At 40.0% G+C, this 23,983-nt stretch overlaps 1 protein-coding gene and 1 non-coding gene across 4 annotated transcripts in view; both read right to left on the reverse strand.

Annotated features, from left to right (window-relative positions):
- Positions 1-23,983, reverse strand: part of IL23R (interleukin 23 receptor) — a 54,059-nt gene that overhangs the window by 24,835 nt on the left and 5,241 nt on the right. For 2 of the 3 annotated variants that reach the window (XM_023641892.2, XM_070267498.1), the window contains exons 4-6: positions 19,327-19,450; positions 6,696-6,856; positions 2,149-2,294 (exon numbers count right to left, since the gene is read on the reverse strand). In XM_023641892.2, the coding sequence (XP_023497660.2) occupies positions 2,149-2,294; positions 6,696-6,856; positions 19,327-19,450 (431 nt within the window). Of the gene's footprint in view, positions 1-2,148; positions 2,295-6,695; positions 6,857-7,486; positions 7,693-8,328; positions 8,481-19,326; positions 19,451-23,983 lie in introns of all 3 variants that reach the window. The other variant, XM_070267499.1, reaches the window with a different exon arrangement.
- LOC111773685 (U6 spliceosomal RNA) lies at positions 9,477-9,582 on the reverse strand. The gene has a single exon (XR_002808380.1). It is a non-coding gene; the product is annotated as a U6 spliceosomal RNA (small nuclear RNA).

Consider the following 23,983-nt stretch of genomic DNA (forward strand, 5'->3'; position numbering starts at 1 on the left):
GCTGCCTGCCCCTCTGAGGCAGAGAGCCTCCTCCAGCAAATCTGAGGGAGGCAGCGCCGAGGTGGGAGCACGTCTCCAGTCCGGTGTGTGCTCCCAGTCTTTGTGACCCTGACCGCCGGTCTCCCCACACGCAGGCAGATAGCACTCAATGTGTAACCCGGAGGAAACTGATGAGGCGGTAGATGTCAAAATCAAAGCTTCCCTCTGGCTCTTACCCACTGGACTTGGACTTTCCAGATGGAAATAGTAATCCGCCTTTTTCTGCCTGGGTGAGGAATCATGGTAGAAGGGATAGGATGCAGGTTTTTAATCAAAACCTGTTCTTTCATTTTCTGAATATTTTTGGGTGCCCAAAGAGATGGAGGGTCTGTGAGAGGCACTTAGTCACTAACAGAGTAAGTTTGAGAACTCGGCTTAAGCTCCTTCGAGCCCTGTGTCCTCATTTCTATAATGGAGCTGACACCACCTATCATGGAAGTTTGTTATGAAGATTAAATGAGACAAGTATTCTCTGAGCTCCTTCATTTGCCTTCTTCCGATAAAGAGATTTTGAAAAGTGAGCCCAAATTTACCTCTTAGGTTACTAGGTCTCACAGTAGCCTATGTAGCACACCAGTGGGGACAGAAGACAAGAGTTTCAACCGGAAAACAGCTGGTTTCTGAAAACCGATTTAGAGACACTGATAATATAATTCCTTTCTATTTTCTAAATGTTCTTATAGCCTCTTACCTTCTCCTACTTACACCAAATAAGGCAGTCTCATATTCTCAGTATCATCCTATGACCGTGACACTACACAAGGGCCACAGGTGTCCTATTGGAGTAAAACCCCATTAATTCAAAATCAAAGACCTGTGAATTTCGATCATATTGGTTTAAAATTTACATAAAATTTACATATGCAAAAGATTGTCTGTGGTTTTTGTTTTGTTTTTATCTTGCTTGTCCCAGGCTTTCAGTGTGGGGTTGCTGTGCACACAGGTGCCCTAATTATTTTATCAAGGAGTCCAGCAGGATCTTCCTTTAGTCATTGACCAAAGGACACAGAACATGGACTTGCATCTAAGTGTAAGCTAGACAGCTATAAAGTTCACATTTCTGATCTAAGTGAACAGGAGGAAATAAACAAGACGACATCAGGGATTTACTGTGGAAGAGCAATCTTTAGAGAACATCACGAAATCAGTAGAGTTGTACCCTCGCCTTCCTGACACTGTTTAAACCCATTGCTCTACAGGAAAACCGAAGCTCAGCATGACGAGGCGGGAACAGCAGAGGACTTTGGAGTCACGCTAATCCCCAAAGATTAGTGTTAAATACATACCATTTCATTTAACTCCCTGAAAACTGGTAAATTCATGTGATACATAACTCTTAATTAAGCAAAGCTGGAGACTCCATTCTTTAACTATGTTGACTAAATGGCAGTTTATTGTATTTGAAAATAATAAAATGGCATTTCTTTTCAAATACACCAAAATTGGAACTTTTTCAATCAGACTGGGGTTCCCCCATAGTTCAAAGTAGTGAGTTCTTATTATAATGTTCACAGATGCTGTCGTGTGATATGATTTTACTAATGAACCTTGTACCTACACCTCTCTTGAGACACGTGGTAACTTACCGTTGGTATTTAAGGATGGTTAGCTTGTCTAGACTTTCACTTTTTACCTTATGCTCATCTAAGACTGAGCCTATGCTACTAAAAATCTTACATTTTTGAACTACACATTTTTCATTTAAAAAGAGACACCCATAAATCTGAAGTTCTTTTTGAAATAAAAATCTCAGTTTTTATTTCCCTGGATTCTGTTAAATTTTAGCATGGAATCCTTAAATTTTACATCTGTGATCCTGGATGTAAATTTCACTCTGGAGACACTGAATTGCAAGGAGCTAAATAGACATATCCCTTCTGGTTGGACATTTGTCCATTTAGCAATTTACAAAAGGCAAGAGGACCTTTTAGGAAACACCTCTGTTTGGAAGCATATGGTAATCATTAAAACCAGAGTGGATTGAATATCACACCAGCCATCGGATGAAAACATGTAAAATAGATCATTACAGGTCCACTGTGGTCACTGATGGTTGGTTGGCTTTTTTCCATTCGCTTTCATGCTAAAGAATAGTGAAAGGCGGCTTACATTCCAAGTTTGGTTTGTTGTAGCCTTGTATCTCATTTCACAGGAAACCTTTTCGATTGTTGATTGACTATTCCAATGAATTATAGTCTTGGGCACTGTAGTATTTATATCCTCCGCCCCGGAAATGATGGACGCAGAAGGTATCACTAGAGAAAAACAGAGAAACAGAAACGAAACCCCAGATTTAAAACTTGCCTAGAGAGAAATCGATATCTTTTCATCAATATATAGACATGTTAAAACTCACAGTACTAAAAAACAGTCATGATCTAATGAATAATTAATGAGTTTTTTCTTTTTTCTAATCTATTATGTAGGAGAAAATTGCTGTTATTCAGTAAAATTCTATTCAGCCTATTCTCCATTTCTTTTAAATGGAACTCTAACGGTCTTGTCTTTCTCCCACTTCCCACCCCATTACAATCCTAACTAATGAAATTCCAGAGCCTGGCGTTCTTAGCAGAAGAGGGTGAAAAAGCTATAGAGGAGTTATCCTTTCTTCTGTGCATCTTTTTAGGGAGAGATGATATTTCGCATCCCAAATTCAGTTCAGAGAATTTGATATGATAAGATGTTAAATTGAGACCTTTCACAATATTATTTTGATTTTCTTGTGTTATAGGGAAATTTGTATGAATATTTATATTTATTGCTAACTTGTTTTGTTCTCCATTAAAATAAACCTGTACTTGAAAGTATGAGTTGAACAAAGCAAGTCTCCAAGACTCTAAGATTTTACCGATTATCGCTTTGTTCTATGATAATAACTATGAGAAGGGAACTGAAATTCTGATTGGTTATCCTACTAGTTCTTTTGATGTACTGGGAACAGTGGTGTAACTGGAATCTCTAGATTTCTAAACTGTGTAAATACTGTGAGTCTGTTCTGTCCGAACAGAATAGAACCATGGCACTTTCCATTTCTCCTATATGCAGGATAGAACAGTGAAGACCTATAATTTTGCTAGATGTATTTTTAACAAAGAGCTCAAGAGCCTGTTTGTGTGTTTTTAGGGACCATTGTTACAGTTTAATATTCTCTATGAAATAGTTTTCATTTATTCTAAGTTTATAAACTACTCTTTGGGAAAATTATTGTTTTATTATCAATAACTGTCATCTAAAATTATGTGCAAAAGTATAGAGAAATATAAAAATTAAAGATTTGCTCTCTAGTAGCACATTCTTATAATAAAATCCCTGGGCTAAACCTAGCATAACACAAAAGTAATAGTAGCAGAATTAATCTAATTAAAGAGCTTACTGCACTGCACTTTTATCATCTGAGTTTCATAGTAGGTTTCCTAGAAATCAGTATTCAGAGATTTCTAGAATCAGGGAAGTGGATCTGCAGGGCGATGAGACCAGTTGGGGCCATTTCGGCTCCCTCAATGCTGTAGGTAAATCACCCGCCCTCTCCTGCCTCCCCTCTGAGTTTGGCTTCCACTGGTGTAGTGGCACAAACATGCTGAGACCCTTTTGCAGAGAGAACTGCTCTGAGGAGGAGCCAAAAGTCTGTTCAGTCCTGAGAAATGCAGATCCCAGGAAGTCAGGTTTAGGTTGGAGGTTTAGCACAGAGCAGGCCAACGCAGTAGAGATCCAAGCCTTTAGGTCTGAATGAGCTCATATTTTTTCAAATAAACCTATGTTATATAACATGTACTTGACCACATAGCCTATTACACAAGACCCAGAGGTTGTATTTTTGCTCTCATTGCCCAGGTTTCAAACATTCCCATAAGATCTTACATTTTTAAAAAATTGTCTAATCCAGACCCAACTATAAAAGAGAGCTTAGCATCTGATAAATCATATGATAAAACCACAAAAGGAAATGTCTATAATAAGAAGGAAATGATAAATATTTTGAAATGACCAGCCATGCATTTGGAAAACAAACAAATTCAATTAGATCCTGAGGAAGGCGTGACTGATTGGCTGCAGAACACCATTCCCAGCCTCCTTTCCTCGCCCACCGGAGGAAACTTCTATCCTTCATTTTATGGTAACGGTTCTATTGCTTTTCATTTATGTTTTTTTACTTCACATGTGTTTATCCATAAACAATATATTGTTCAGTTTTGCTGGCCATGAAATATTTATAAATTCCAAAAGAAAAAAAAGCCCAAAACTATCAAATCAACATATATGCCATATTTTCAGTTTCCACTTGTATTGAAATAAAGAACCAGATTATCGTCGTTTGGCATCTTCCCCAAAGCATGTATTTACCATAATTATTCAATGGGGACGAGAATTAATGTTGAAAATGGCAGCCAGAAGCACTGCGCTTTCCTATTCAAATTCATTTCTCTACAGGTTGAAGTATCCCCCGCATGTCTTTTGGCACGGTGTTACTGCGCTCTTAACTCAACCCTGCCTTTCAGCACAGCCTCCTTAACTTAATTAAACCCCAATCCCGGAGCTGTTACATGCAAATGGCTCCCAGGAGAGTCTTCTGTCCTCTGTTTCATAGAACAGTCCATTTATCTAACTTGCAACGTCTCATTCTTAAAGTGTCACGAATGAACATAGCTCATCCATTAAGAATCTGGCGCTCTGTTGGGTGGAGCCTCCTACACTGTCAACTGGTATTTTTCCATTTTGTTCAGTGAGAAAGGAGGAGGAGGAGGAGAAATAACAACTCTGAACAACAGGCTCCCGGTTTGCAGTCTGAGAACTCAGGTTTGGAGGTGGTGGCCAGAGGAGACTTTCCCTTTATTGGGGGGGCGGGGACAGGGTGGGCGGTGGTTACCTATCGCAAGTCTGGAACCAAATGTGGCTCTCCTCCTTACTAGCTGTGTGACCTTGAGCAAATTATTTTATCTCTTTCTTCATCCATAAAATGGGCACAGTAGTACCATGTATGATTGCTTCCAGAATTTAATGTGATGTTCATGTTAATTGTCTGGAACACAGTAGGTGTTCAATAAATAGATACGATGATACTAAGATCATAATAAGACCACAATGATAATAATGATGGCAATACCATTAATAATAATTTACTTCTTAAAAATGACATTGCCAGAATGATGCTAGACATGATAGCCTTTAAACGTCATTAACCCATTGAAGGGAACCTGTTTTAAGAAAGGTCATATTACAGCATTACGCCTCAAAATGTAAATTTACAAAAATGTGTAGATTATGGTCAAGAGAACTATAACTCCAAGAATATACAATACAATAGAGTTGTCATTCCACCGTAGTCAGCAGTGTTTGTTTTCAAATCCAATATCCAGAGCATAAGGACAGATTTTTAGACTAATCCTGTTAGTTGAGATAGTTGGGTTTTGTGAAGAAGGGAGTTGAGAAGCTGAGATATTAGTTTCCATCGAAGACCCCAGTGATCTCCCAAAGATGCCCATGTTGTACCCCAAGAGAAGGCATCACATCCTCTAGGTCCTTAATCAGCAGGAGCTGTCAGACACATTGCATGTGCTTTTAAATAAAGACCGAGGACAGGAGTCGAGGAGATTGGAACGAGAAGCTCCCTAGCTCTGCAGTCTCAGATTTCCTAATGCTGCCTGGCCTCGGTTTCCCCGTGTGTAAATTATAGTCTCTCCTACAAAATAGGGTTCCTGTGAGAGCTAAATAAGATAACGTATGTGAAAGCGCTTAGCACTGAAGAAAATGCTCCGTAAATGTTAGCCTGCTGAAATCACCCTTAATAATAAAACAGGAATAATTGCCCCTGGGATCTCCAAATGAAGGGTGGTTCACACTTGGTGGCTTTAGGCCTGGGATGTAGGTGTAAAAGATTCAAGGGCAATTACTTTTTGGAATTTATCTTGAGGAAACAACCAACTACTATGAAAAAACTTAGCCAAAAGGTTGTTCACGGCAACATAGCTTATAAGGGTGAAAATTTGAAAACAGCCTAAATCTCCAACAGTAAGGGACTAAAGACATTCATTAAAAATAATATTGTAGGTTAAATTAATAGAAATATTTATTCCGTACTGTGAGTTAAAAAAGGCAAAGTCTAAAAATATCTGAAGCAAAAAATGTTAACCTTTGTTAAATCCGGTTTGTGAACATAGGGATGTCGACATGATTCTCCACAGTCTTCTACGTATTTTGCAAAACTTTTCAAAATAAAACCAGACAAAAACATAACTTGCACAATTGTGTCTAGAGCAGAATTCTTCAGCCTGTTGTGCTCCTCACAACATTAGACTCATAGCGCTCTACAGTAATCCTTGTTTCTTTCCATCCTCTCTGGCAGATTGCAAGATATTTAGGGCAGCAGGTACCTTGTCTATCTTGTTCTCCTTGGCTCCTAGAATAATGCTGAACCATAAGAAGTTATCACTAAGTATTTGTAAGAACACATACACCCGTGTAGAAATTAGACTGGAAGGATACACAGTGCAACGATAGCAGTCCTTATCTTTGAGTTGTCTTGGGCAGGTAGATTATGGGTGTTTCTTGTTTTCTTTATCATGATCTGCAGGACCTTTCAGACCTGGACTTTGCTTGACTAGGTCAGCACAAATTAATTGTTTCTTTGTAAAGACATTACAGACTTTCTTGTTCTTTACCTATATCATCCAGGTGAACTCGTAACGGTTTCGACTTCTCTGTGCCCAGCACATTTGCAGCTTGGACCCAAACCAGATACTTCTTGCCTCCTTGTAATGAATCAGTGGAGATGTTAATATAATCTGAGGTGAAATATTCTTGCTCTTCTTCTGTCTCTAAACTTAAAAAAAAAAAGATTATAATCACCAGTTATGTCTGATTTGAATTAATTATTCCTCAATCTTTGGATGCTACCTGTTTAGGCTGCTTTCAGAATGCAAACTTTTACTGAAAAAACTGAATCAAAATTGATTTTATTTTGAGAATTTTAAAAAAGAAATGCAAGACTGTCCAGGGCCACAGCATGACTTTCATGGGCCCAGGTATTTTTGACCCCCTCTTCCATCAAGAAAAAAAAGTATATATGTGGGGCGGAGGTCTTTATGTTTATATATATACACACGTATGTTCACATAAGTTGTGTTTTACCATACAAAAGCAAAATATTAACGTTACACATGTTAAAATATTTTCTTTGACATTCATTTTTTCCTCTGATTTTAAGTGAAATGAAACATCTTTGTGGACTCCTAAAAGTATCCAGGGCCCTGGGCACTGTGCCCGCTGCGCCTATTGGATCAGTGGGCTCCGGACGTAGTCTGAAATAAATGAGCACCCTCTGCGAAGGAGCCTTGCCTAGGGTTCAGTCAGACACTGCTGCCAGACGTAGGTGGAGGGTGAGGGGTAAAATGGGAGGGGGGGTCAGGACGGGATGGCAGAGCTGGGGAGGGGAGGGGAGGAGAAGACCAACCTTCCAGGCAGGAAAACCCAGCCTGTTCCAATACAAATCAATGAAATGACATGGCATTTTTTGGAACGTTCAACGAGTTCAATACTCTGGAGCGTGAATGTGCAAGAAGTAACTTGAAGTAGATCAGAGCAGGTCAGAAAGCCCTTCGGTGGATTTTGGCCGGATGTGGGGGCTGATTGGGTGCGGGGAAAGGAAGTCGTTTCTTGCTGAAGAGGATGGGGGAGAGAGAAGGAGAGACCCAGTTTGGAATGAGAGACGGAGACAACTATTAAATTATTACTTCAAATTATATTTATCTAAGTTTCTATAATTGAGTGACTGAGTGTCTCTAACCAGCCCATTAAACTTAGTAAAATTTCAAATGCTATTTGTTAAGGCTAAAATGTAAAATCTTATTAGTTGATGTTGGCTTTGGTCAGAAAGTTTGACCTCTCTTTTAAATCTTTTAAAAATGTCTACTCCACCATCTTTTTAGGGAGTGGGGTTGGGAGCAGTGGTGAGGAGAGTGCTGGGGACTGTTTCTTCCCTCCTTTTCCAGTTTCTGTGAGGAGAGATTGTCCTTAAACCTCCTGTCTCTTGTCCCACCCTTCCACCTGAAGCTGGGGATGACTCTCCCCATGAAGACCTGGGTGGTGGAGCCTCAGTCCTCTCCTCTCTCCCCTTTTCTCTCGGGAGTCCAAAGACCACCGAGGTGACCTGTTCCGGTCTGCTCCTCCAAGATGCTGTAAGAGTTAGAGGAGCGAGTCCCCGTGTGGGGACCTGCATTGTCCAGTCCTGGCTGTGACTGGGGGCGATGGCAGGAAACCTATTTATTCCAGGAGGATCAGTATTAGAAAGTTTACCATTGCCACATTCCAAAGCCATGTGCTCCATTATCAAGCTTCATCAGGAATACATATTATAAAAGATTTAAGATACGAATATTTTCATATTTTGATTGTCTCCTGCTGACTCTTTGATTTCCCTCAGTTGGTTCAGAACTCGTGAGGAACATCTGCGGAGATAAAGATCGGCCCCTCAGACTCTCAAACATTGTTATCTACAATCAGGTCCATTCATAACAGGAAAGTGTTTTCACTAGACTTCACTGAGTTTACATTTCAGGAACCCTTTGAACTACCAATCTTTTTATTTCCTCTTCTTCGGCTTCTCAGTCAGAATTTCTGCATCCTTGGTAATTACATCGTTACAGTTCCATTTGTTCTTTAAGCCTCTTGTGATTTCTGCCTTGACTTTTCCTGTGAAACGGCTCTTCTAAAATGGCATCTTTTCCAGTGCAAAGTCCTCTGACTCCTCCTTTTAGCATCTGCCTCTCTTGATTACTTAAAATTCTTACTCCCCTTGGCTGCCCAGACCCTGTGTTCTGGGCGAGAGCTCCTTCATCTCTTTCTCACATCTGCTTGGTGACATCTCTCCTCCGACCCTCCACCTGCCTTCTCCCCCCAGCTCCTCTAACTCCACCACTTTGAGGGCAGCCCTCGGCACCTGCCTTTTTCCTCTGCTCTTCCCCTTGGCTCATTCACCTTCCTAGCTTCAATCGCTATTCCACACAGACGACCACCCCGTATCTACGCTCTCCCTGGGAGCCGCATTTGGACATCTGCCTGAGACCAGAACTATAGCATATTTACAGCCCAGTTCTCTTTCCATGTAAATCAGCACTTTATGCCAGTTTCTCCATTGAGGTCAACAGCGTACTGCCTTTCTGATAGCCTCAATATGCCGTTTTTAACAAATTTCTCTCCACCATCCTTAAAAGCCAACAAAAGAAAGTGAAGGATTTTTTAAAATATTATTTTCTTATTTTATCTTTCTTCTGTGTTTTGGTAGTTGTGGCCGTGGTCTAGGCTCTGTCTCTATTTTATCTATTCGGTATATTATTGTACTGCATTGTGAAACCTAACCTGACATACACATGCTAACTTAGAAGGAAAATAAGCTTGGAATTTGAACAATGGGGAAAAGACAAGTACCCTACATTCTTGTCTTTAGAGAATAGAAATGCTTCACGCATTTGCATGTCATCCTTGATCAGGGGTCATGTCTTCTTCTCTGCACTGATCCAATTACAGTATTTGTGCTGCTGAGGCAAGCGCTGGCCTGATGTCTGTATCTAGAACCATCAACTGCTCTCTGTCCCAGAGGACTGACTTGATAGGCTTTGTGGGGAAGAAAGAGTTTAAAAATCACTGGCATTTCATGAAATCCCAAGAGCTCCACTTCAGGTCCTGTTAACTACTGTGTATCTATTCAGCAACTCCCAAATTTCTCCAGCCCCACAATATCCCGGCAAGGATGACAACTTGCCAGCCACTCAGATCTGTTGGAATCCAGAGTGAAAGCCTGCTGAGACAGAACTCCAGGGAGGAAAGGACGAACCAGCCTTACACTACCAAGCGATAAATGCGTATGTGAATCAAAATACTACAGAAATTACCTATCTATATTTTAAACATTGCCGCTACCAGAGCCTGATAACCTCAGCAGGCAATCAAGGGGTCTCTCTGAGGCTGGCACGGGGGGCGGCTGGGGGGCAGGGTTCAGAGCGTGCAGGTACAGCAGCTGCTCCACTCAGCTCAGGTTTTTAGCTCTCAGTACATATTTTCTGGTGCTGCCTCTTTCCTCTGTCACGAGCAGGGAGCACTCTACGGACACCAGGAGAGGACAAGAAGGACAGATCATGGTGACGAACAGCACAGGGCTTGGGTTTTAGAGGCAGCGCTAGTTTCAAATCACAGCTCTGCCCCTCGATCAGTGGTGGGACTTGGAGCTAGTTACTTACCCTCTACATACTTCAGTTTACTCATCTTTAGGACAGAAATACAACATTGTTGTTGTTGTCATAGGAAATGAGGTAAGGAAGCAGGGAACAGGTGGACTAACCCATAATAAAAGGCTTATTAAACAAACAATTATTATTATGAATTAAAAGGTATTAATTGATGTGGATCAAGGCTGCCCCAGGTAGAGAAGCCCAAGGTGACCTGGCCTACATGCCGATCTATATGACCCGATGGATTTTATGGTGTGGATTAGGGCTGCCCCAGGGAGAGAAGCCCAGGGCATCCTGGCCTACATGCCAATCTATATGACCAGATTCACATCTAAAGTTATATGACCATACAATAACCAGACCCCATCTGCACTGAAAGCATTTAATGACTTTCTACATCATCTTTTCTTTGTCTAGTAAAAATAAGTCACGTACCCATGCCTTATAAATTTAGCCCTAACCCTCAACTCAGGGCAGCAGCTCTTCACTGCCCGTGGGTCCTGTCCCCATGCTATTCCATACCATTCTCTGAATAAAAGAGCACTACTGCCAGACCTTGAGAGTCCAAGAAATCTTTCTTTCGACTCCTTGACTCACCGACCCCACATCATTCATGACGTGCGACTTTTAAACATTCTAAAGAATACAAATGAAACCTTAAAAAATTGTTATATTTCAACAAGTGAAATTTCTTTGCTTGTATCTGAAGTCAGAGTCTGCCATTAAATTCAGGTGTTTACAATTTCGCCTCATATTCTTTCTGAAATAAGGTGGAACATAAACACATTAACAGAGAATTTGTCATAAAGTGTGCTAACCTTGTGCCAAATAAGAATTCAAATGTGAAAATAAGAAAATGGTAACTATGTATAAGTCGTAAGTAGGGCATCTTTGAGTATTTTCCAGTTAGAGAAAACCACTTACATGTTCTTAACTGGTTTGTGGCTAATTCTTTTACCACACGTATTGAGACCGCAAGTCAAAATGGAAACGTATTCTCAAAGTGACATTAACCATAGTCACTAGGTAACTTAATTCTGCTTTTAAGGTCTACCTTCATATTAGCACCTAGACCACAAAGCAGCTAATTTAGATGAAGAATCCCGTAATAATGCCTGACTATACTTTAGAACTATTTTCACATAAAACTGTACATTACAAAGTTTTTGAATTATTTCTATTTCTTTTGTATGTGTGCTAATAATGCCTAAATTATTTGTTGAAGGAAATCAGCATGATGTATATTTCTCTGAAGTTTCCTGTGCACCCAGCCCTAGTTGTAGTTAATAGATCCTCAGTAAACACTGTTAATCTGTGGTGAAAACATGAATGGTGTCTTCCGTTGCTTTAATCACTCATTCACAAAGTTATTTATGTAATGCCCACTGTGTTCCAAGCACTACTTTAGTCCCTGGTGCTACACCAATGACCAAAACAGTTTGTAAAATCCCAATCTTCCTGGAGCACAGATTCTGGTGGAAAGAAGTAAATACATAATACATCCTGTGGTGATAAGTGTTCAGAAGAAAAATAAAGCAAAAAAAGGAGCTAGGAAGTGCTAGGAGTAGGGATTGGGGTTTTTTTAGGGAGATGGGGAAGGCCCATCTGAGAAGGTGACACTAGAACAATAGAGGATCAAGTCTTGTGGTCCTCTGCAGGAAGGGCATTCTGGGTGATATGCAAAGGCCCCAAGGCAGGACCTTAGTTGGACTGTTGAAAGATCAGCAAGGAGGTCAAGGAAGCTTCAGTTGAGTGAGGGAGATGGAAAGGTGTTAGAAATGAGATCAGAGAGGTCTGGAGGAGAGAGAGATAAGCAGGCACTGTAAGGTCACATAGGGCCACTGAAAGTCACTGGCTTTGATCTCTGCATGAAACAGGAGGTTTTGAGCGGAGGAGTGACATGACACGACCTGAGGTGCGTGTGAAAAGGTTTACTCTGGCTACTTATGAATAACGGTCTGTAGAAGGGCAAAGGCGGAAGCTAGGGCAACAGTTAGGAAGTCTTTGCATTAACCAAGATGAGATATGAGGGGCTTAGACCAGGGTCTCATTGTAGGTAGTAAGAAGAGGTCAAATTTTTAAAGATAGATCCAGTAAGTTTTGCTGATCAATTGTTGAGGGGCATGATAGAGAGGAATCCAGGAGGGCTCCAATGATTTTGACCTGAACAATGTGAAGGATGGGGTTGCCGTTTACTGAAAGGGGAATGCAAGTCTGGGGAGAAGAAACTGGGTGTTTGGCTTTGAAAATGTTACCTTTGAGATATTTCTGGACGTCTAAGAGGAAATGTTGAGTAGGATGTTAGATACCTGGTGGCTGCAGCTCAGGGAGATGTCTGGACTGGAGATGGCTAAATTAGGGAGTTTTACACCATACATTTGGATGAGATCTTTTAGGTAACGAGTGTGGATAGAGCTAACAAGACATCCTGGGATAGAGCTCAGAGGCTATTACTTTCCTGGAAATGAAGAGGAATCAGCCAAAGAGACTGGGGAAAAGCATCTAGGAAGGACATAGGAACACCAAAAGGGAGTGGTGTCCTGGAAGCCAAAAGAAGGAAGAAAAAGCTAAATTAGATGCTCCTGGTAGTAAATACTCCTGCTAAGGAAGATCAGGACTGAGAATAAACCCATGGATTTGGCAATGGGGAAGTCATTAGTGACTAATGATAAGACCTCTTTCAGTGAAGGGCAAAGACTTGACTAAAGTAGATTAAAAAGACATAAGAGAGGAAGGAGAGGCAGAAAGCACAGACAACTCTTTTGAGGAGTTTTGCTGTAAAGAGGAGCAGAGAAATAGGGTGACAGAGGAGAGAGACCAAGGGAGAGTTGTACTTTTCAAGAGGGCAGATGCTACAGCGTGTTTGGAAGCTGACGGGAACGATCTAGTAACAATAGAAAAAGTGATGCTGCAGAAGATGAAGAGGAAAATTGTTGGAGCAACGTCCTCCAGGAGGCAGGTGGGGTAAGAGCGAGTACACAGTGGAGAGTTGGCCTGAGGACAATGATGGTCCATCCACAGTAGTCGAAGGGAAGACCAAGTGTGTGGGTACAGATGTCAGTAGATGACGGAGGTTGTGGCCTTTCTCACTGCTCCTGTTTTCTCAGTGAAAGAGGAAGCAGGTCACCAAAAGAGAATAAGGAGGGAGAAAATATGTTGGAGGCCAGAAATGAGAGAAGAAATAATGAATTATCTGGCTCAGTGGGGAGTGACTTGGCCAGTAAAATGTAGGGGGACCACTGGGTGGCTCTCTGGGCCCAGGTGAGCTCCATGGTCATGCGTATAAGTTAATATCAGTCGGTAAAGCTCGTGTTTGTCCCCAGCCGTAATTAGCTCTCTGAGGAGAGGTACAGAATCAGTGAGGAAATGAACTGAAAAATATGAACTGCTTATTGAGCCCTAAAAGAATTCCTGAAACATCAGAGTCTTAATATTTGGAATAATATCTAAGAACTCTTTCTGGTTAATAGGAATACGCATATGGAGAAGAAGATGTGGCAAAAACAAGCAGGGCTGATGAACTGGCAGAGCAGGCAATTGATTTTAGGGGGTCTGAAATGGCAGCTCATCTAAAAATAATTGCCCTATTGTTCTTTCACGGTGCCTGAAAATTCCACCATTGGTGTTATTCTAAAAAGCTTATGAGCTTGTCATGTACAGAGATGGTGCCTGTCTAAAAAAAAAGAACCTCTAGAGTTTAACACAGTGCCAAGAAGACATGAGATGTTAATAAATATTTGCTAAGTTGACTTGCATGGAATAGAATGAAGGGCCATCAGGCATTCATTTTCATTTAAAAAGTATTTATTGAGTAGAAGGCACTGCACCAGACATTACAAGAGCTTTCAAGATAAAGAAAGAACGTATTTACATGAAGCTATTGAAGGCAATAGGACAACAGTAGGTAGATGCATATTAGCAGAGGTTTATTTTTTCTATCACCACACAGTGATACATAGCAAATACAGAGGGGTACAGGAGGTATGTGAATGGCCATACAGCTCTGCTAATGGCGTCATCCCAAAGCTACTGGGGAGAGAGAAAATTCTTGAAGCGATAGACACAATTCCTCTACTTTACAACTTCAAGCCAACACCCAAGGAGGCCCAACGGCCCAGAAGCTGCCATGGAGGGAATGGCACCTTTCTACCACCCGTGGAACAAGTGGGTGGCCTGAGCAAAACACCTCTTGTATTTGTGATTTTACGGGAAAATGGAACCACAGAAGTTGGAAGTGAAACCTTGCAGATGCTGAGCTCTACCTATCTGCCCGAGTGGAAAATACCCTAAAAACCCAGGATCTAAAAGAGCCTTTTTAAACCTGATGCTCATTACCTCAACCACAAAATTCATTATAAGTCAACTTTTTCCTGGAGGGAGAGTTTTTTGATAGTTCAAAAAATTGACTTTCTCATCTCTAATTTTTTTCAACTCATGGGCGCAGTTTTAATTAATTGTAAGAGGAACGGATGTTCATTTCTGTTTCCAATTTGTGCCTACAGGAGGTCATTCTTAGAATTTGCTAGAGGAAAACATTCATTTTTGTGCTAATCCTTCACATCCTTATGTCCTCTTTAAAATATGATAAAATTTCATTAATCTGGACTCTATCCATTCAAAATGTGGGTAGATTTGTTTAAGTTTGGCTATAATTTACTGTTGGATTTCAGGAAAGATTGTGAAAAAAACCTGATTTTTAAAATATGTACAACTTTGTGTAATTATTATTTAAAGAAACTATAATGGGAGAATGCAGAAAATGTCTATTTCTACTTATCACTTAGAATAATCACTCAATGAATATTGATTGAGCTCTTACACTGTGTCAGGCCCCATTCTAGCCTCAAGAGATATAGCTGTGAACGAAACAAGCAAAAATTCTGGCCCATGTTGAGTCTACACTCTACTTTGAATGAATGAGTGAATTTACTATTGACATATACACAACAGCTAGAAAATTAGTCTTACTTAGAGCACATTTAACATCTCTTTCTAGAAAGTCATCTGTCCAAAATTAGTCACTTGAAAATAATGTAAACAACATGATTGTTTATAATATCCTGTAAATGATCAGTTATTTGTGGCTTTACATTAATCTTCTTTCCCAAATCAGTTGAGTTTTGATGTCAGAATGAACCAAACAAGCCTAGGGAGTCAGCCTTGGGTGTCACCATAATATTCTAACGTCACCTTTTTGGTTGTTGTTTCTAAGCATTTCCTATTTGCGCGCCATTTCCTATAATTTGCTTTCTTATAAGTTTTATAACAACTCAGTATGGTATTAATTATCCTCATTTCACAGGAGACTGAGGCTCAGCAAAGCTAAATAACTTTTCTAAGATCACACAGCTAGCAACTATGGCAGATACTGTTAGAAGATGGTACTAAAATCCATCTACAAGCCCTTCTCCCGGGTTCCCATCCACATAGAGTAGACGTGTGACTCAGTTCTGGCCAATAAGATGCACATAGAAGTCCATGGGAGGATGTCCTTTACCCTTCACCGCTTTTCCTGCCTGGAACTTGGATGAGAAGCGTAGAGGGGCAGCATCTGAGAATTAAAGCCAACACACTAGAGAGTGCAGTGGGGAAAGGTGGAAAGAGCCTGGACCGTGCAGTATCCTGGAATTATCCTGCCAGCTCTGACTACCTACCATGTTGGCTTGATGTAAGTAGAGCCTCATCTGATGGAGTCACTGCACTCGAGTTTTCTGATATTTGCATCATAAAAGACAGCTACCTGACTGAATAATTCTCAGAACTGGAAATCAGTGTAAAATGCTAAAGCCTCTGCTCTTTCCAGTGGATATCTCTGACAGTGTAATCTTTAGTAAATCCATTCTTAATGCTTTTAGAGTGAATTTTGAGTACTGAAAACAATCTCAGTACTCATAATTAATACAAATATTGCCTGCTTTGTAAAATAGATATGTCCCTCAAAGGCCATGTCTAAATAATGTAAATATATATAATTGAATGCATTAATGGATTTTAAAAGAAATCTATAATTACTAATTTTATAAAATATTTGGAAAATATTTTTATGATACTAAACAATATTTTTACTATACTAAATAATACTTGGTTGGCAAGTTTCTGTCTAACAAATACATTTTCTCAAGTTGTGGTATGTCTGTTCCAAATTTATAATGCAATTTTGTCAGGAACCAGAGAAAGCAGGTTAGTGGGGCTTGAAAGAATTAACCAACACCCACTAGGATGGCAACAACCAACATGATAATAAGAAGTGTTGGCAAGGGTGTGGAGAAATTGGAACACTTATACACTCCTGGTAGGAATATAAAATGGTGAGGCTGCTTTAGAAAACACTATGGCAGCTCCTCAAAAGGTTAAACAGCAAGTCTGTTCCTAAATATCTGACCAAGAGAAATGAAGATATATGTCTGCACAAAAACTTGTACATGAATGTTAATAGAAACATTATTCATAATAGCCAAAAAGTGTAAACAACCCAAATGTCCATCAACTTATGAATGAATAAAATGTGATATATCTGTACTACGGAACATTATTCAGCCATAAAAAAGGAATGCAGTACTGAGACATACTATACCGTAGCTAACCTTGAAAATATTATGCAAAAGAAGCCAGTCACAAAGGACCAGGTATTGCATAACTCCTTTTATATGAAGTGTTCAGAGTGGGCAGACCCACAGCGGATGCAGGGCTGGGAGAGTTGAGGGGAAATAGAGAACGACTATTAACAGATATGGGTTTCGTTTTGGCATAATGAAAGTGTTCTAAAACTTATTGTGGTGGCGGTCACACAACTCTGTGAATGTACTAAAATCATTGCATGGTATGTTTTAAATAAGGTGAATTGTATGGTATGTAAATTCTACTCAATAAAGCTACTGTATTTTTTTTTTAAAAAAGAATTAGCCAACAACCAAGATCAGTGGGTCCACGAGACAGTAAAAGGTTCTAGGAGACAGGCACCAAGCTTTCTCTGTCAATTAGGCACTACCTAGTTTTTCTGCGAGCTTGAACTGTGGGGTTTGCTCCCTTACTGCCCTCATTTTCACATTCCTCAAGTTCACGTAGCAATGAGACAGTAGTTTCTTGTCCTCACGGCCTCTTTTCCTCTCTAGGGGACAGAAGTGAGGGGTAGAGGTTACGTCTCGGACCCACGTTAGAATCCTGTCTCCCTTACTCCTTAGCCAAGTGACCGTGGAGAGGTAATAGGGGCTCCTCAAGCCACCTATAAAATGGGAACAACAAAAATAGTCACCTCGTGTGGTTGAGCTGAGGACTGAAGATGTAATGGACACGAGGTATGGAGCGCAGCGCCCAGCCATTTTGTATATCATCTGTCAACACGACCTTTCCCTGATCTCAGCATTTCCATCTCTCAGTGATGCCTGACGGCGCCTCCGTCTACCCTCTCCTTAGAATGAAAGATGTGAGCTTCTTGCCCACGCCAGGCAGCCAGTAACTCTAGACATAGCAATGTATTCATAGTATCTGTCTGGTTTTTACACAGAATTTCTTGAATGAAGAGGTGTTACTTTTTACGGTTCACTTAATCACAATTATTCTGAGTATCTAACAGGCAGAGAGAGAGAGAGTGAGATTGCAAGGTTATCCTCTTCCATAACAATGACACCTGGACGGCATCTCTTAGCTACGCCCTGTGATCTGGTTCCCCACCGCTTCAGCAGAAAAGAGCTAAATTAAGAAGAAGGCAGCCTGTCTAGCCCGGGCACAAATCCCACGTCTTTCCCTCTGTAGCAGCTTGGCCCTACGCCAACCTACCATCGCTAAGCCTCGATCACTGTGTCTGCAAAACTCGGAAAACAATTGTATGTACTTCACACGGTTGTATAGGAAATAAAATGATGTAGCACATAGAAATCTTTGGGTCCAGTGCTTGCCACACGGTAGGGTCCCATAAATGCTTTTTTAAAAATAAGGAGTTTATGAAATTTTTGAGAATTACTAACAGAAAAAGTGTACTTCAGATACACTATTGAAGGCATTCTGTTTAAAAAAAGATAAAATAACAAAACAAGGCACATGGATAAGGTCACCGACTTATTCCAGTTTGCCCACAACTTTGTTTTTTTGAATTTAATGGTTTTATTTCCGTTTTTAACACTGTCGGAGGAGTCGAAAGCAGACTGATGCACATGGATATAGTTTAAACATAATGAAGAAGGATTTGAACTATGGACATTGAGGAGGGAAAAGGGATTTTTCATATGAACCTTTTCCTATTTTGCAGTTTCTAAATAGAAGATCTAAACATGCTTTTTCCCCCAATTGAATTTACTATGAAGTAACACAATTTTTATAATCAACCATTTCTCTTTAAGTGCAAAACTTAGATTTTGGCTGCATGATTGTCTTGGCTCTTGAAGTCTGGCTATGGTTAGAACACAACAAAAGAGCATTTCCACAAAGCCCTTCTTGACTCCAAGTAGAAAATTATTACTTTCATTTAATTATTACTTTCAGTTTTAAAACTGAAAATCCTGTGTCCCGGGAACTCTCTTAGTCTCAGGCAAACCAGGAGAGATGGTCAGCCCGTACAGACACCGAATTTAACATTTGGAGGTCATTATTAATAAGTCATAGCTTCCATGAATTTAGTGCTAACTGTGGGCTGGGGTCCTTTAGAGGCCAAATTCTGCTTAAATAATTAGAACAATCCTGTGCACTAAGTTCTATTTTTAGACTCATTTTAAAGATAAAGAAATGGCAATTTGGAGAGATTAAGTTGCCTAAACCTTAGAAGGATATAGAGCTGGGATTTAAGCAAAGGTTCTTTAAAACTGCGCTGTGTTGTGTCACCCTTAGGCCCTGCCACCCGTCACCTACTGATGAATAAAAAGGGCAGAAGGATTAGAGAACCCACTGCCCCACAGAGTGAAAATATCAACAGCCTGAGAAGGGCTTTGGAAGTTTTCCAATCACAATTAGGGAGTTGGGGCTGGTCAGGGTACATTTCCTGTTTGGGGCTGGCTTCTTGGATCCTGCTGGAGGCAGGACACTGGCCGGGCTGCAGGGGAAGTGCTCGTGATAAGCTGTGGAGGAGGGAACCTACCTCTTCACATGCACCACATACTTTGTGTCTATGCAGGTGGGCTTCCCGGTATTCCAGGTACAAGTCATGTTGCCTGAATATTCATAAATCACACAGGTTACCTTGTCAGGGACATCTGGTGGATCTGCAACAAAATGGATCACTTAGGAGCCACCATAGAAACAAAAGGTCTTTATAAAGTAGAGAGCTGATAAACTTTCCGTTTCATTTGGGTCAACCTGCTCTCCGCACCTCCCCGGTGCCATCCTTACCGGCTCACTTTGCAACCCACTTTGCCATCACACATACCCTTCTCCTTTGCACTTTTTACTACATTCTCCACTCCTTTGGGGATGTTAACATGATCAAGTTCATCTCTTTCAAAAAACCAATTCCTCCCCAAATTCTCTCCCATCAGCTACCACTGTATCTTCCTCCTTTCCTTCACAGCTAAACTTTTTAAAAGAGCCCATTATACTGGTGTTTTTCTTTATCTCCCATTTACTCTTTTTTTCCTCTGTTTCAATTATTTTATTGAGATCATAATGGCTTATAACACTGTGTAATTTCAGGTATACATTATTATTTATCAGTTTCTATATAGACATCATTGTGCTCACCACCAGTAGTCTAATTTTTATCCGTCACCATACTTATGTGCTCCTTTATCCCTTTCACCCACCCCGCAACCCCCTTCCCCTCTGGTAACCACTAATCTGTTCTTTTTATCCACGTGTTTGTTTATCTTCCACTTATGAATGAAATCTTGTGGTGTTTGTCTTTCTCTGTCTGGCTTATTTCACTTAACTTCATACCCTCAAGGTCCATCCATGTTGTTGCAAATGGGATGATTTTGTCTTTTTTTATGGCTGAGTAGTATTCCATTGTATATATACACCACATCTTCTTTATCCATTCATCTCTCCCGTTTACTCTTGAATCCCAAACAATCACAATTCAGCCCACAATTCCACCAAACACTGTCACTAAGGTCATTACTGACTTTCTCATCGACAGATCCCAGGGTCTCTTTGCTATCGTCATTGAGCTTGATCTCTGCAGCATTTGGTATTTTGGTCACTTGGTTCTTAAAACCTCTGTCTTTTTGACTCCTGTGAAAGAGTTCTCCAAAGTGCTTTTCTACTCCTCCAACAGCCTGTCCTCTCCTCTGGCGCCTATTCCACCACTCACTTTAAAAGTTCAGTGCTCGTACATACAATGGAGTATTATTCAGCCTTACAGAGAAGGGAATTCTGACACATGCTACGACACGGACGAACCTTGAAGACATCAGGATAAGTAAAATCAGCCAGACACAGAAGGACAAATACTGTATGATTCCACTTATATGGGGTATCTAGAATAGTCAAACTCACGAAGACAGAAAGTATGTCGAATGGTTGTTGCCAGGGGCTGGGGAGAGGGAGGAATGGGGAGTGATCGTTTAATGAATACGGAGTTTTAGTTTTGCAGATGAAAAGAGTTCTAAAGATGGATGTTGGTGGTGATGGCACAACAATGTGAATGTTCTTAACGCCACAGTACTGTACACTTAAGAATGGTTAAAATGGTACATTTTATGTTGTGTATATTTTACCACAATAAAAAAAAGATTAAAAAAATTTTGGTATTCACGGAATTCTATTTCAAGGTTCTCTCTTTCTCCCTTCCCTCACCCCTCCTCAGCTCTTTCTCTGAGTGGCCATATTACGGACAGCATTGTTAGTTTTTCTCTGCTAGCATCTTTCTTTTTTGAGAACTGACATCTATCTCCCCTTACACCCAACCTCATCCCCACCCACTCTACCTCCGCCCAAGAGCTGTCAATCACTGGGCTCCACGCAGAAGTGTGCCTTGACCTAGGCTGATTTATCGAGTATTTCCCTTGGAAATGAACATATGACTCAAGATGAGCCAATCACAATTCTCCCAGGGACTTTTTCTAGAGCCAATGTAAAAGAGGCACTTTCTTCTCGCTTGAAATTGCTGTCTCTCAGTAATGTGTGGCTGTGAGTTGCTGGCTGGCCATCTTGCTGTCATAGTGAAACAGTCTATTTAAGAGTGAAGCCAACAGAGGGGGAAACAACACCCAAGAGGTGGGAAAAGACGAGAGGGTTCTGATGACATCATAGGAGCCCTTGGGGCCTCTGGAGCCATGAAACCCCCATAACGACAGAACAGCCCCAGGAATTTTCATTTACATCATCCAATAATAAATTACCAAGACCAAAAATGAAGGATGGAAATACTGAGTGTTGATCATATGCTCGCTTTTCAGTTGTGGTTCTCTCAGAGTGCCTTACATACACAATTCTGTCTGAGAAACTAGACTACTCAGAGAATGACCAGACAAATGGGAGAACGGGGGCTCATAGAGAGTAAAAACATGGATATTTATGCACCAGAAGCCACACCCACAGATTTACCCTAAGGAGAAATATATTCCTGCACTTCACCTGCAAATCACTGACCAAGAATATTACTTGTAAAACAAATAACTATATGAAAAAATTTATCCTCATTGCAAATTGAAACAATAATAGACGTCATTTAGACTTATCAAATTGGCATGGATTTTGAAAAATGGTAATCTGCAGTGTTGGAAAGGACTCAGGGAAATCTCCTAACACACTGCTGGTGGGAGTGCTAATTGGGGCAACCTTTATGCAGAACACTTTACATATCACAATCTGATCTCTAAAAACTGGAGTAATATCTTGCAACCCAGCAATTTTACATCTAGGAATATATCCTTCATGAAATATTCATAGATATCCAAAAATATTTGACTAAAGTTTGTGCCTGAAAGTATTGCTCATAATAATGAAGAAATTGGAAATGACCTTAATACGTAAAAATGAGGTTAAATAAACTTATAATACACTCCTAAAATACATTCAAAAGTAAAGTGATAGAGGACAACTTAAGCATCTGGTCTTTGGAAAGCACTAGAAATATGTTTAATTAAGTAATGACCACATGATAAAGTGAAAAAAGTAGGTTGCAAAATAATATAATATAGTGGTCTCATTTGAGAGAGAGACAGACAGACAGACAGAGGGGTAGAGGGAGACAGAGAGAGAGACAAACTTGAAAGACATATTTCAAATTATTAAAGAGGGATTCTGTTAGTGGTGAGATTACAGGATTATAGAGATGGTCGCTATTTCTTTTTTGCTAGTCTAAATTTTTAAAAACTTCTACAATGAATGTAATTTGATTTTACAATTAAAAAACTTTTCAAACAGTAAGAACACACTAAAGCATTTTAAAACATTTGGATGAGTTGTGGCATTGAGTTACAATGGGGAGAAATGGAGCTCCAAGTTGGGTAAAGAAATCCTTTAAGTTTTATTTGAGCTTTAATGGAGGTAGGTGTGGAAACATAAATTTAAGTCATTTTAGATATTTACTGTGTTGTGGTCCCTCATTGATTACAGTGATTTGTGCTGAAGTAATTTTTTCCTCTGGTTTCAGATGGAGAGTAACATTGATTTAGCTTCATAAAAGAGAACTGTCTATCTTTTGGGCTATGTTATCCCACAGCATTCTATAGGAAGTGAATGCTCAGGGTTATAAATGTCTGATGTTTAATTAACTGTGCAAAACATCAAATGGATTCTATACACATATGCAAATAAAGACAATATTTGTTAATGTGAAGCGATGTAAAGATGGGAGTGTGACCACGGTTGTGAAACTAAGACCAAATTGTTAGATCTCATTGCCTGGGTACTCTATGTCCAAGGATAAAATCCTGTGATACAGCCAGTTACTAGGGGAGACCCTGAAATACACAAGGATGAGGCTGAAGTTTGTGCTCTTTCCTACCAGTTCAACTCCTCCTTAATTACTGGGGCTCTCATTAATCACAGGCAGGTGCCCTGTCAATTCAAAGAGTAGCCAAGGATCGTTTTCTACTGACAGCTTCTTGAGTCAGAGGCTGTGAGTCTTTCGTTCAATTTCTAGCATTTAACACATTTTTGGTGCATAGTAACCTGCCAGTAAAGTGTATCCCATGAATTGATTGCCTTGATGAATAAAATGGTAATAAGAAGAAGAACTGGAATGAAGAGAGGCCCAATGCTTCTGGCGAAAATCGCTCTTCAGTTCCTCGCCCAAGGAGAGCACAGGCCAGCCTAATTATGCCAGTATTGATGCTTAATAGTTGCATTAAAGGCGAACATTCAGAGACTTTTATTGGATAACAAGTTTGCTTTCATCACAATAAGTAGAAATCAAACATGGCTAAAATTTAAGTAAAAGATTTAAATTTTTAAATAAATGATTAAGTGGAAACATGACTATTCCATGTATGGTTTATTTTAATTTGGTATTTTTAAATGAAGAAAGACATCTTATAGTGTTTTATCCTATGATTGGTGTGAGTCTGATAGAACAAACTTTCCATAATATGTGCATTTAATCACAGGTAAGAATTTAAGAAGTGTTTAAGATTGTGGCTAAAAATGGAAATTGTGATGTTTGAATTTCACAAATAACACGTTAAAGTACCCAACCTTTTCAATATATTTTGATATCTTTTCAGAGAAAGCAATGACTCATTCATCTTCTGCCTTTTCTGATTTCTCTCCAGTCTAAAAAAATACACATAATCGTTTTGTCCACAACAGTGAGGATAAGCTGACATAGTGAAGCTCACAGGACAACTATCCTG

Source organism: Equus caballus, chromosome 5 (assembly GCF_041296265.1).
Source record: "Equus caballus isolate H_3958 breed thoroughbred chromosome 5, TB-T2T, whole genome shotgun sequence".
NCBI classification, from domain to species: Eukaryota; Metazoa; Chordata; class Mammalia; order Perissodactyla; family Equidae; genus Equus; species Equus caballus.